The sequence below is a fragment of the Chenopodium album genome, chromosome 9 (genome assembly GCF_948465745.1).
Source record: "Chenopodium album chromosome 9, dcCheAlbu1.1, whole genome shotgun sequence".
Taxonomy (NCBI): domain Eukaryota; kingdom Viridiplantae; phylum Streptophyta; class Magnoliopsida; order Caryophyllales; family Amaranthaceae; genus Chenopodium; species Chenopodium album.
In genome coordinates, this window is record NC_137842.1 from 71,380,845 (window position 1) to 71,395,483 (window position 14,639).

At 31.8% G+C, this 14,639-nt stretch overlaps 1 protein-coding gene and 1 pseudogene across 2 annotated transcripts; both read left to right on the forward strand.

Annotated features, from left to right (window-relative positions):
- Positions 1-742: 742 nt before the first annotated feature.
- On the forward strand, positions 743-5,352 carry LOC145560460 (uncharacterized). 2 transcript variants are annotated; one of them, XM_081621712.1, is made up of 4 exons: positions 743-1,067; positions 2,477-3,238; positions 3,573-3,656; positions 5,009-5,352. In XM_081621712.1, the coding sequence occupies exons 2-4, from the start codon at positions 2,539-2,541 to the stop codon at positions 5,083-5,085; spliced, it is 861 nt and encodes a 286-aa protein (XP_081477838.1). In that variant the 5' UTR covers positions 743-1,067; positions 2,477-2,538; the 3' UTR covers positions 5,086-5,352. The 2 variants fall into 2 exon arrangements, with proteins under 2 accessions (XP_081477838.1, XP_081477839.1); XM_081621713.1 differs by having other exon boundaries at positions 744-1,067; positions 2,548-3,238.
- An 806-nt stretch (positions 5,353-6,158) lies between these two features.
- Positions 6,159-7,166, forward strand: LOC145558126 (zinc finger protein ZAT2 pseudogene; annotated as a pseudogene).
- Positions 7,167-14,639: the final 7,473 nt, after the last annotated feature.

A 14,639-nucleotide genomic window follows, 5' to 3' on the forward strand; every position in this document is an offset into this window, starting at 1 on the left:
AGCTACCCTTATCATAAAATTATTGTTATTATCAATGGTTTGGCATATATTTAGGAAATATTATTTGATTTGGGAATATCTAGATTTATTAGGATATTATTTCCATAACTTATCTCCGTTCAAAAAAATATAAAAAAATTCCATAACTTATCTTTGGTAGCTAGCAGTATGTGTTTGCATAGGTTTAGGAAACTAAGCACAAGATTGTATTATAAAGATTCACCTCTTGAGATTAATGAAAGCAAGTCAGAGTTTACAATTTCACAGGCAAGCTTTCCTATAAGACCCAGGGACTATATCGTACATTACATATCTAGACCAATGTGACTTGTATTTGACGATCGCAAGATCTTAGAATTTAAAAATAAACACAGCCATAAACTAAAAACTTGAAATTAAACAAAACCCATTTCTTAAAACCTGAAATTGAACAAACCCCATTTCTTAAAACTTCAAATTGAACTATTGAACTTCAAACTCAATAACCCAGTAAGTAAAACTTCAGAGAAACAATTGAGGAATGAAAGAAATAAAAGACAACCAGAAAATGATGAACAATAAGAAAAAAAAGATAAGCAGAAGAGTACAAAAACCTTTGAAGCAGATCTTAACGAACTCAAGTAGAGTAGAGACTAGAGAGAATTACTGTATTTTAAAATCTGAATTTTTTTTTTTACTTGCTATACAACTAATCAGCCTATATTTATATAAAAAGGATGAACTTGGGGTTTTTCACACATTAAATTTCATCAAAACAATTGTTACAAATTCACTAAAAACCAATTTCTAAGAAAAGAAACAAAAATCAGTTTTGTAAAATAATGTGATATTCTGTGATTTTTGAAGGGAAAAAGTATGATAATTGACCATTAATAAGGAAATAAATCTATATCTATAGGAGAAAATACATGTTAATATGTCATATTAACATGTATTGTTAATATGGGGTTGCTGAAGTCATTTCACTTAAATTCTCTCTCGAGCAAACCCCAATTTTAATGTTGTTCTCTCTCGCTCGCTAAATCTCCTCAGTGTATGCAAGCCTCAACCCTTGCTTGAATGCTAAGGTATGTTTCTCTCTCCTCTATACTTTTAATTTGGTAATTTGTTCTTCATATTTTCTATATTTTATCGCCATTAATGAACTCAAGCACCCCCATTTTCTGAATTATTTTCTTTGTATGGGTGATTTTTCTTAAGTAGCTTGGATTTTGCTATCTGGGTAGGCAGATTTTGGTGGATTTGATGAAGTTTAAGCTGATTTTTATCTTAATTTGGCAATAATGTTGAGATGGGTATGTGGGTGTTTAATTAATTGTTCAAAATTAATGAATATATCTTTCTATAATTGGAATTACTTTGTGAAGAAGATGGAGGTATTTTAATGTTTAAAGCTTGCCCTATTGTTGTATAGAAGTTAAAATCAACCTCAAATTACCTGTTATGTGTTATTGACTTGCTGTGTGATGACTTATGAATTTCATTTAGCTCACAAAAGAATGTTAGAAAGGGTATTTGAATCTAAGAAACTGCCCAAAATTTGAGAGAATCGCCTTTCAAAGTTTTGTAAACGAAAAATTGGTAGGAAATCTAAGGATTAGTCATTAGTGTGTTCATTGTTGAAGATTGGTATTTTTTGGTGCTAGGAAAATGTAATTTGGGTGGGTATTTGTGGAAATGATAGGTTTCTTGTCCTATAAAGCCTTCAATTATGATTTTTGGCTCCTCTAAGCTGTGTCGATTTTCTGTACCATTATGAGATTCAATGTGGGTGAAAGAAATCTCAAGTTAACTTAAATTGGAATCTCAAGACAAAATCCATATACCTTTTAGCTCTCTTCAAGTTATTTCTTTGTAAGTTTGTTGACGTTGTTCTAGAATTTTCTGGAAGGAATTAATCAACAAAGAGTTAAATATGAGATTAGAGAATATAACTTCACTTTGCCAATTACTATGGGTTTATGCATTTATTATAAGAGGGGTTCATTTCTTTTTGGCTTGGAGACTTGGACAGCTGGGCTGTAGAAATCATGCAATTTTCATACCCCTGTCCTCTTATGTTACTTTGGTCAATCTATGGCTTGCTATTTTCTTTTTGTTTGTAAGCGTGATGGGGCTCCGCTGGTTGTGAGAGGATCAATATATTCAAGTGAAGCCGAGGCAATTTTTTTTTTTTTTTTTTTTTATCAGTGGATGTGTTAACCAATTTAGCTTCTATATGCCTCCGTGGATGCTTAGCCATCGCATCCAGTTACAACGAAGGTTAGTTTGTGGTCCTACCCAAAACCACTAGAGACAAATAGAGGGGCTTGAATACCAAACTTAAGCATTTTTTCCATAAAATGAAGCTAGAGAGAGACAGAGAGTAATATAGAGACAGCTGAGTAGAAATATATTGAAAGATACTAGAAATCTGTTAAAGCAATTCAGGCCTAGTGGATATGAAATCAAATTACAATTAACTTGCTTTCTGCAGGCTTGTATTTTTGGGTATTGTGTTGGTTTTAAATCCCATGTCCATGAGCTGAATTACTTGGAATGGCACAGCAACAAATAGATTCCAAAGTTGGTGAATTGGCGTCGAGTATTAGTGAAGCAGGGCCGTGTAGTCAGGATAAACAAGTCCCTTTGCCCGTTAAGAAGACACCACTCAGAGACCTCCCGAGTGTAAATAATATTGTACCACAAAAGAACCCTAGTAGTCCTCTTGTTTTAAAGGAAGTAGTTACCACAGAGGCTGCGAAGGTGACAGGTGTCAAAAGATCTTCTCCTGAGTCCCCAATGAGTCCTCAACAGCAATCTTCTGGTAATAATGGTGCAAATGGTCATCTTGTGTATGTTCGCCGGAAGTCTGAAGCTGAAACTGGTAAAATTAGTAACATTGAGGTTATAGCTGACAATGCTAATCCTCCTGAGCTAAGTCAGCTTGGCGATCAAGAAGATGGGATTCGACCTAAGTCCTTAATTAATGAATCCCAGATACAACCTTTACCTGCATATGCACCAGTTGCTGGTTCTGTAATGAGTATTCCTTCAGGAAAACCCTCCATTCCCCTTACTTTCGGGAATTCCAATACCAAAGTGGTGCTGGAAAAACCTACGCTGCAGGCAGTTACATCTGGTATCACTTCGCCAGCAGAAGCAAGAATCAAAAAGCAGAATTGGGAGGAGAGATATATTCAATTGCAGATGTACCTGAAGAAGTTAGATCAATCAAGTCAAGAAGATCATCTTCAATGTATGCTCTTTCATTATATTAATTCATCTGTGTTTATATATCTAAACAAGCCATTTGCTTACTGGTTTGATGATATAATTTGCTTACCAAACATTTCCAAAAATATTTAAAGAGGAATTATTGTTTCCAATATTATGATGATTTACAAACAGTTTAATGAATTCTATGAAGGCTGTTTAGTTGAATATCTGGTCTATGTATAAGCTACGTAGAAAATGGATAGAATAAAAAATTAAAATTGTAAAGTTACCATCTCTTTACAACAGGACCATTTTTGTTCTTGCTGACATAAACATATCTGTCTCCTGGTTTAACCTTTTGCTGTTCTTGTCAGTGCTTCGTTCCCTTTCAGCTTCCGAACTCAGCAGGCATGCCGTTGAACTGGAAAAGCAAGCAATCCAGCTTTCTTTGGAACAAGGTAAACAGATAATTATTTCCCTTGTACTTCCTCCTTTGGTGCAATGTCGTTAGGCAGATTTTACAAATGTTTTACCTAGTCATCCACATTGCTCCAGCTTTTCAATTTATTGAAGAAAATAGCAAGCACCATATGTATAATTTGGATTTGGACCTACCAAATTTCATTTATTCAATAGGAGCACAACTGTGGTATCATGGTGTACTAGGGTAGATATAATTAGTACTCTATTATGTAGTATTCTTTAAGGTTAAATTTCTATGTATGTATTGTTTTTGTGTCGACACAATTTCATTCATGTTTTCATTTTGATCAAGTCTTATAAGCACTGATTAAGAACTAAACTTTGATAAGCATCTTCGTTTATGGTTCTTATGTAATCAAGTCATCTAAAATTGTGAACAACACCTTTGTCCTCGTATCTAAGAAATTTTCTATCCCTAAATATTTGCTTATAAAAGGGAATTAATTTTGAGGTATAAAATGTTAGTATCATAATAAAGTGAAAGGAGCTTCTTGAATAGGCTGTAACATACGGGATTCTAGTAGTGGGGGTTGTCAAATTTTCATAGGTTTCATTGTGGTTCATGTAGGAAACCATGATATCTAGTTTGGAAGAGCATGACACTTCACAGGTTTATGGTTTCCTACATGAAACCTATGAATTTGCACATAAATTGTGTTTTAGGTATACAGTTGTTGCTTTTGCTGGATCATTAAATTTGTTTCTATCCCATCATAATAATACGCATCCCCTCAGCATGCTTCAATAGTGCTAATCACTACTCACCAGCATATAATGTTTTTTCGTTATACTCTTTTCTATACCCGCAACAATGTCCCTTTATTCTCAGATGAATAGGGGGTTGAATTTTTGTGGACTGTAGGTATTATAAAAGTCTACTTGTTTAACTTACCAGATACCAGATTAACATCTAAACTTTGGGGAAGGTGGTTGCCTTTTGCTGTGAAATGTAAGCCATCTTGATATTTGGTTGCTTCTTACATATTACTCAATGCCTTAGAATCGTCAACTATAATTTAGTGTAGAGTATAATTGCTATAACTTAGCCTCTTGCTGCTCGTAAGATTAACCTTTTGGTATAATCCTTGTCAAATGCACCTGCACTCCTGCAGTTCCCCCTCCCTACCCCCCATCCCGTTGACTAGATAGACGATCATACAATTTTACGTGGTGTCCATTGAGTTAACTTTGTTTCATGAAAACGAGCAGTAAAGGATATTTTAGCTAGCTGTGTACAGTATGATTTATGTATGAATATAGGTATATATTGATTGCAGAAACAAAGAATATTTTTCTCATCTCGCTTTTTGGTTTTACATCATCACAGGGAAAGAGCTGCAGCGCGTTAAGGCTCTGAATGTGCTGGGAAAATCGTTGAAGACTTCCAATGGAACACAGAGTTGACAGTACATATACGGTACTGCAATTATTCGTCAATCATTGTTTCAAGCTCCCGAGTTCCACCACGAGAATGCGTGACTAAGTTGTTGTCTCATTATCACCTGTAAGTTTGTATCGTCTAACTACTAATATGTAGTGTAATAATCTTCTTATCATTTCTTTAATTAGTCCTCAAACTCAGAAATTGTTCTAGAGCTTGAATGAAATACCCATAAACTGCAACTCTGCAAGCAGTATTATCTAATGCAATGGTCCTTCGTTTTCATGTCCTGCTTTGCTTCCAGTTTTGTTTCATTTACTTGTTTGCTTTCCCTTTTTATGTTTGTTGGCTTAAATCTGTGTTTTAATTCAATTTTCCTAAAAGTCGGCTTTCTGATTATCTCAGTTTGGTTTGTAACGGGTGAAAATAAAAGTATTTTTGATTTACTAGGAGGAAAATAAAATCTTAAATCCTCCTATTCCCTCACCTTTGTCTCCTCTCCTCACCAATTCTCTGGAACTTTTCTCTAGACATACCAAAATTAAGAATAATAATGGCACCTTTGAAAATAATTGCTGATAGTTTAGAATATGATTAAGCAAGTTAATCAACTTTATAACTCAATTAAGAAATGAAAATCATAAGAAATTCTCTTGATTTTTTTATTTTTTATTTTTTATTTTTGAAGTTTTTAAGTTTAGTAATTCAAAATATTTGTAAATATATATTTTCAATATCTATGTAAATAATCCGTATTTTTTTTTAAAAAAAGAATGGAAAACATTTTTGAAAATCAAATCTGTTAATTACTTTTTTTTTTTAGAAAAAAAAAATAATAAAGAAAGAACGGTAAAAAAAAATAAAAAAAAACAGAAAGCACCTAACTCTTCGAAAAAAACTGAAGTAACTGTAAAATGGATAGAGGCAAATAACCGTCAAATCCCACTCCCTTCCCCTACAAAACCCACTCTTCCCCCCACTTTCAACCTTTTTCCGCTCTTCTTCCCTTCATACACCCCCTCTCTTTTTTTTACCATCATTCTTCCTTTTTTTTCAGTTTTTTTTCCGACAACTTTTCACTCCCTATTTTCCTTCCATGGATAACACTCCTCTTCCTCCACTACCACCACCCTTGCCACTACCACTACCGCCTCCGCAACCTCAACCGACACCGATACCAATACCTCTTTCGGTGTCTCTTCCTACACCAATTTCCTACGTCCACAATCACAAAGATTTACTCATACCTTTTCCTCCCACCACACCAACTTCCTCCTCCCCAACCGCCTCTTTACGTAAGAAACGCCGCTCTAAACTCCTCCGCATTGACACTTCCACCACCACAACACCAACCAACAAAAAACCTTACTCCTCGGCCACTGAGATCACGCCACCATGCACGGAGTGTGGGAAAACCTTTTGGTCCCGGAAGGCTCTTTTTGGTCATATGCGATGCCACCCCGAACGTGAGTGGCGTGGCATTAACCCTCCGCCTCATCTTCGTCGTCGTTCTCTTCCTCCAACGCCTCCTCCCACCCCTACTACTACCACTGATGACCATGAGGTCGCGGCTAGCCTTCTATTACTCGCTGCTGGTCCTGTCTCCCCTGACGTGGCATTAGCCTCTCCGGCCAGGTTTGAGTGCTCGAGTTGTAAGAAGACATTCGGGTCTCACCAAGCGCTCGGTGGTCACCGTGCTAGCCATAAGAATGTCAAGGGATGCTTTGCCATCACCAAGAGTGCAACTGACGTTGAGGATGATCAATGTATGATCATGCAAAGTGGTTCAAGTCATGAGGAGGCAATTGGGCTGGGCCTTACTTTGGGCTTGGGCCTTGGAGTGGGCCACAAGTGTGGTATTTGTTTGAAGGTGTTTCCTACTGGACAGGCCTTGGGTGGCCACATGAGGTCCCACTGGGAGAAGAGTGAGGAGCAGGCGTCGCGGTCATTGTTTGGGCTTCCACTTGGGTCAGATTCAAGGCCCAGTCAGGCCCAATGTGGTGTTGATCTCAACCTACCGGTCCAACTTCTAGAGGATGGTTCTTCTTCTTCTACTATTGATTCTTCTAATAATATGCAATTAGAGCTGAAGTTAGGAATATAAGGTATACACTATTGATTAGGTTAATTAAAATTGTTGTAATACTAATTATTTGATGATTTATCACATATTTAAGCGTGAAAGACTAACTATTTATAGTGTGTGGTGTGGATTTCATGAAAACATATGTATGCTCATTGTTTTAGGTAGGTATGGGTTCATGTAATATCTCATTTAAAACAACACTTCATTCATCATAATATTATTACTTACTCTTATATAATAATTGTAAACTTTCTCTGTTATAAATGTTCCTGTTTCCGATGGTGAACACTATACTATTCCCTTGTCTAAGCTATACGTGTATATTTGAACTAGTAAAGTAACAACTAAATAGAGGCAAAGATAGTATTGATTTTGATTTTTAATTTTTTGTTTTAATTTCGATCAATAGTTTGGAATTCATAGATGATCAATACAATGAGCCCACGGGCCTACGGCCCATAGAGTATACCTGACCTAACCCATTTAGACTAGACACTTGTATAGCCTATACTAGGATTGAACCTTAATCCAAAAATTGGCCTTTTTAAAGGTATTGTCCTATGCAAAGTGTATTAATTAATTAACTAATTAATTAATTAATTGTAATAAAGTTAAAGTAATGCTTTGCATACGTCAGTAGGTATGTATTTGTTTAAGTTTGATTTCCTTTTTAATTATTCCTTAAAGCATGAGCAAGTGACCATTATTATTAATGTATTATTTATGATATTGTAACTATAGTTGGTGAGTTCCTAAATTTAGAAATATTATTAGTTTGAAAGTTACAGATCCAGTAATCAGGACCACTTCACCAACTCGTACTTCATATATATTTTTGTCATAATTTCTCATCTTCAAGCTAATAGGGAACATTTATATATAATGTTCAGGATTTTTTTTAAGACTTAAATGCAATCATTAGTAAAAATCTATATGAGGTGATTGGACTATAGAGAAACACAAGTTTAAATGGTCCCTATGGAAAAAAACGCTCATGTATTTAGTAATCCTTAATTATATTAAGCTTTACGCAGTAGTTAAGACTCAACGATAACTAACTTAGAAAGGACATTAAACTAAACAGTTAGATCAATTTAACATGAAAACGCATAAAATTAGATGATTCTCATCGAACTTAAAGATGCTTTATCATGACTCAAATCATTATAAACCACATCGGCCTACCAACAAAAGGAATTTTGTATGCAAGTTTTAATGCTCGCCCATTTATGGCCAGGTTTACCATATTGATCTTTCAACAAAAAGCATAGAGATTCATTAAAGAAAACAACAAAAGTATCATACATAATAATACATTATTTGATTTATATATACTACTATACTGCATTGTGATGTGACTATTTATGTTGTTATTATTATTACTACTTCCATTCTTCTTTTATTATTATTCTCCACTCAATAAAGAAAAGGTCATCATTTTTAAGAATAACAAAATAATTCATTCTCTATAATTTTTTTGAGGCTCAAATTCTTTCAATCTACCATGCATGAAAAAGGTTGTATACTACGTTTTGACCTTCTCAAATCCCACCACTTGTAGGATTTATATGACATTAATACCAAAATTACTTTTTGATATGAATAGTACATATATTAGAAAGGTGTTAGCTATACTGTTTGGTTCATTTTCCTCTTAATTTTCAAGTGTAAGATAGGAGTCGAATTTCATCAAGCTTATTATATTAGCATAGCACCGATGAGGCCTGCTGTGCTAGCTAATTCATGGCTAAAACATGTAATTAAAGAAACAAACTTTTTTTCCTTTTTTTTTTTTTTACAAGACTTATAATTAAAACATAGAGATCAATATTTTGCTACTTAATTGCAGGAGACCTATGTTTTAGTATTATTCTTATCCAAGTATAAAATTAGTAACAAAAGCTTAAAACAGTATATATAATTAAAACAGTTTTTACATAAATGTATTATATATACTGTAATGAGTACTCAATATATACTAGTACATTGTATATTATAGATGAAGATGTAAATTATAGAGAATAATTTTATTATTTTTTTGTTTTCATTAATTGTTTTTTATCTACACACTTAATTATGTATGGATAAGGATCAAGCTAAGTATGTAATTTGGATCCTTATTTAATATATGTGTATAATATCAATATTTTTGCCTAATTAAAAGTAAAATACACTTTTTCAATAGGACATGATCTGATCTAACTTCATATCCTTGTACCCACATGCAAAAGGAATCGTAACATATAATTAAATAGTTTTATATTTACATGACATCATCCAATAATAATTCATAATTTACATAAATTTATGGATTGTGTTTTGTTGATTTATAGTAGAGTGGTCCAAGTTCTTTCTTCTTGAAGTAATTAAATTAATAAGTACTTAATGTAAAAAATAACTACTAATTCAATTTAGATGGAATCTTTTGGTAAACCTAATCTTTCTCTTTGGCCTCTTTTGTGGACTATATATGGACAATATCCCATTATTTCATGGATTTATTTGATGAGATCAGTTTAATTAAAATTGTAAAATTATGCCTCTCCTTCATCCCTTAATTTTGGATGAAAAATTCCCCTATTTAACATAAAATGCTTATTGATTACTTAGCATTGTTTAAACTGAGTATGTAATAACATCTTAACACTTGATTTTAACATAGTTAACGTTGTCTTTATAGGATATAATTAAATTTAAACTAATGTATCGAATTAATAATGAGAAAGCTTATCTGTCACCTTCAAGGTCATGGTTAAATTATTCCTGAATAAATTAAGCTAATACTCCTTATTTAAGATAGATGGTCCAACCTAAGGGCCCAAAATAGACCTATCAGAGAATTCGTTTAGTAGAAGTTGTACTTGCTAGCTAGATTAGGAATTATTCAGAGAGAAGATGCTGGTACTGTGCTTCTATAACTCAAATGAGAAATCTTATCATGAAAAAAAAAAATAACTAAATGAGGATGAAGGTTCTACTATATTCATGCATGTAACTTGTAAAGATGCGTTAAGTAGTTGGTGTAAACATGTGGGACGTAAACCTGTACTGGCCATACAATATGGGTGCAGTTTTCAGTCAATGGTATAATTTTGTTAGTGGAATTTGTTCTTTTTTTTGAAAGAATTGTGGTGTATTGCTTCCCTTCACAATTGCAATTATATGGTAGGAAATGTACCTATGGTCAAATACTGTTGTTTGGAACTATATATAATTATATATAAGTCAGTTATATCTGTAGATTATCATGTGGTGGCTTTGATTTAATAACTTTGATTTAATATTCATGCTTCTAAATTGATAGTTAAAAGGCAAAATAGATATTTCTAACCATTCAATTAACTACCCGTGGTTTTTTTTTTTTTTTTTTGGGGGGGGGGGGGGTTGGGAAGCACCTTGTCCTCTTTCCTTTCCAGACCAAAAAAATTAAAGTAAAAAATTGTCTAAAACTGATGAACATTATATATAATCCACACTCCTTTTGGACCAATTTCAAATTCCCTTTTTTTTTTTTCCAAAATTAGAGTGAATATATGGGGCATCCCCAAAGTTACGGTTTGGAACTGTAATAGACATAATAATACATCTATATATAAAATAAAATAAAATAAAAAAGTTCTCAAAAATGAGTTTGGTTCAATTATTTAACTATTTTGGAAATATATTGTAGTGTTATTAAATAGTTGCATGCAATGATATTGTATAATTCCCAAATATATTTCATTCTTTTTAGCATGATCTAATCCCATGCAGAAAAATGGAGATCCAGCAAAGTAGAATTTATGGCTATTATCTTTGCTTTAGAAACATCACTCCAAAAGTGATGGATTAAAGTCCAAGCTAGAGATAATTATGAATCGGGCACCAAATATCGGATATTAGGGCAAAAAAAAGATTAAAAAAAAAAAAAAAAAAAAAAAAAAAAAAAAAAAAAAACCTTGTACTATTTGAGTATGAGATATTTAGACAATGTAATACTATTTTCCATGTATTTTATAAGATGTCATTCACACAGTATAAAGTAATCACCTAGTATAGCAATTAAGGTATATGCAGTTGTTTCTTTATTATCTCATGTAATAATAAGGGTTATAGTTATGTTTGTCTTTAATTTGAAGTTGGCTTACTTGGCTATGAAGCTAATATATTTCTTACTCTTGTTAAGATTTAATAATCATCACTTTTCTAAAACCTATCTATATTCCTTTTTCAACTTTACAATCTTATGGATTATTATACAGAAACCAATAGAAATACATATTAATTTCAACATTAAGAATATATAATATATTCACATGAATTAGACTTCACCATGTTACCATCCACTAAACATTGTTAAAGGTATAAATTAATCCATTCAAACTTACAATAATGATAAAAATGATGTTCACACATAAAAGTTAAATCGCTTCTGTTAAGTTTATGTTCAATGTATGTATATAGTTCAGATTAAGAAGATAAATCCACATAAAAGTTAAACCGCTTATGTTTGTTAAGTTTATGTTCAATGTATGTATGTAGTTCAGATTAAGCAGATAAATCCAACTAACTCCCTAGCTAATATATACAGATAAACTCATCTTTTTGAAAAGTATTTATTACTTAGAAATCTTTAAAAATCAACCCATCACTTTTGGAGTAAGAAATTATGAATCAGATTAAAGTCACAACATCAACCCATCGCATTAACAACACCGGCCATCAACTCCACAACATCGTAACATCTCGCACAAGAAGCATCAATTTGGGCCTAATAATAGAACAAAAATTAGTGCAAAGCAACTAAAAATCAGGCCACCGCCCATACCAAACCACCAGGTTTAGAGAATGGGGGATTTTTTTTTTTTTTGGTAATTTAAAATCATTTTTTTTAAAAAAAAATTGTTAAAAAAAACAATTAAGCAATTACAAAGTGACACGTGTCATATTAACCCATTAATCAGGTTACCAACCGGTTTTGCCTCATTTATGGAAGATCATGTGCAAAGGTCGTTTTATTGGGGGATTATCAAAAGGTGATTTTATTTATGACGGATCGGGCAAAGGTCATAATATTCCTGTCAATTTTTCCTATAATATAATGTCTCTCAAAATGAGAGTTAGCTACATGCTTACATTCCGGCATGTTCTTGCAATTGAAATGGTCAATTCCAAAAATGGGATTCCAAAAGATTCTAAATTGTTTATTAAAATGTTCTGCTCCTCTCCCACCATCATAAACCAGATTGTACTTTAATCAATAATTAAAAATATAATTATTATAATTAATTCACTTTGTAATTCATTAATAATATTTTGAAGCTTGAAACCTCGGATTATTACCCCTGGTTGTCAAAAGAAGTGACATTTTTATGTTACTCTTACCAATGCTATATTAGTCATTAAGTAGACAGCCCAAATGTCAGGTTTAACTTTAATTAACCAGTTTCATTATCATTAAAAAAGTATATTGCTTGCTAATTTGCACAATTAAAAATAAAATTTATACAAAAAACTATTAATGTTTAATTTAATCCTTATTGTCAAACATTACTTGTAAGTTGTGATCCAATCTCCAAGTTCCGTGTGGCCACTACTTCCCATTTTGTATTAAATAAATTAGAAATTACACCTGAAATGATGATGTAACATGAATCTGAATCTTTCTGGGATTCCATTTAATTTTGCCACCTTTTTCTCTTATAATTTGTGTAATTTTATCCAATGGGGGATTAGCATCTAGCATACTATTGAGGCCTTCAATAATCAATATGGGTGGAAAATCCAAAAAATAGATAAAATAAAAATAAGAGGAGTATTATGAGGAGTTTAAATTTATGTATTTCTTATAAAATATCTAGTTGTCATTTTATACTTTGAATTATTATTCACGATTTTTCACATAACTAAAATTAACATTCAAAACTAGTACAAAATGAACCCTTTTAATATTTCAGATGTCGTAAGTGATGATGTATTTATCGAATTATAATTCAACATCTAATTGCAGTATTTTGTCTGATTTGATGAAATATAAATCTAAGAATATAATTCTATCATAAAAATTTAGAGATAATACGACACCTGTATTAACTACGTAGACTGTGTTTTTTTCTTAATAAATTTATAAGTGTATATTATTATATTATATAATGAATGAGGGATGTAACTATTCAAACTTTGGGACTCATTATTGCATTGGCTTGCTTGTGCCTCATGGTGGAGTTGATCACTTATTTAGACATTGATTTGTCCAATATTATTAAAAATAAGCGACCATTTAGGAGTATATAATATTGCAAGGAGATTAATCTATGGCTTTAATTAAGATTGCTTATAGTTTAATTTAAGGGTTAGGCCAATTTCTTGATAAAGTGCATAATGTTTTATATCATTGGCTATCATTAATTGGACGAATATAAAAACCTACTTTGTATATATTTAAATAATAACTCTAACAATCGAAGTACAAAGTAGATCTTTATTGCCATTGTATTTCAGCTACAACTTGTTGATAGCTTAACAACAGATACTTGGATAACATATATAACTACTCTGTAAGATACAAAATTATACGTATATTGAAGTTATAATTTAATTGCCTACTTAAAAGATATTTGTATATAGATTTAAATACAAAATAATAACAAAATATATAATTTTTCAACTGAAAATAAATGGATAAAAGAATATAAGTGTTTTATAATTATTTTGTTGGTAAAATGTTCTCTTAAATGCACTCTTATGTTGGTATAGTTTTATCTAGTGAAATAGATATACGTGTGTTTTTTAAAAAGTTATTCGTAACGACTTGTTTATTATGATAAAAAAAAAGAGCCAAAAAGGTGATACCCTAATCACATGGTAACAGTCAATAATTCACTGTATGTTATTACAAAACCATCAAAATTGTTGTACTGTTAACTCCGACATTAGTACTTTAATTACAATCATCGTCACCCCATTTGCTTAATTGTGGTATATATGCCATTCTAATGTACACTTTGTCACTGTTCTTTTTTTCCTTTGGAATTTGCTTTAAGAGCTGTAGCATTGTACTAGCTTAGCTAGCTGGTAGAAATCAAAGCAATGGTATCTTTATAACATTATAATATTACATATGGAATCTTTTATGATATATTAAAAATTCCAAATTGGTATATTCGTCTAGCTCTATGATTGGTTGGTACATATAGTTTATTAGTTTATCTTAACATTTTTAATAATTATTTAGCTAAATAATTGAGCTTTGACTTGATAATTAATTGTTTTAATTACATCAAGAAAGCAACATTTAGGTAAACTAGGGATGGCAGGTGGCGTAGTTCATCGTAATTCGTTACACCATACATTTGAATAATGCCAAGTAACTCAAGCATGCGTCTTCCAAAAACAGATACTTGTATACCAACTTTAATTTCTATATTTCTATTTGTGTTAAAAATTTAATTGAAGTTTAATTTCATTATCATTTATTTTATCTCACGTATGTAATTCGTAAAATTGTAATTA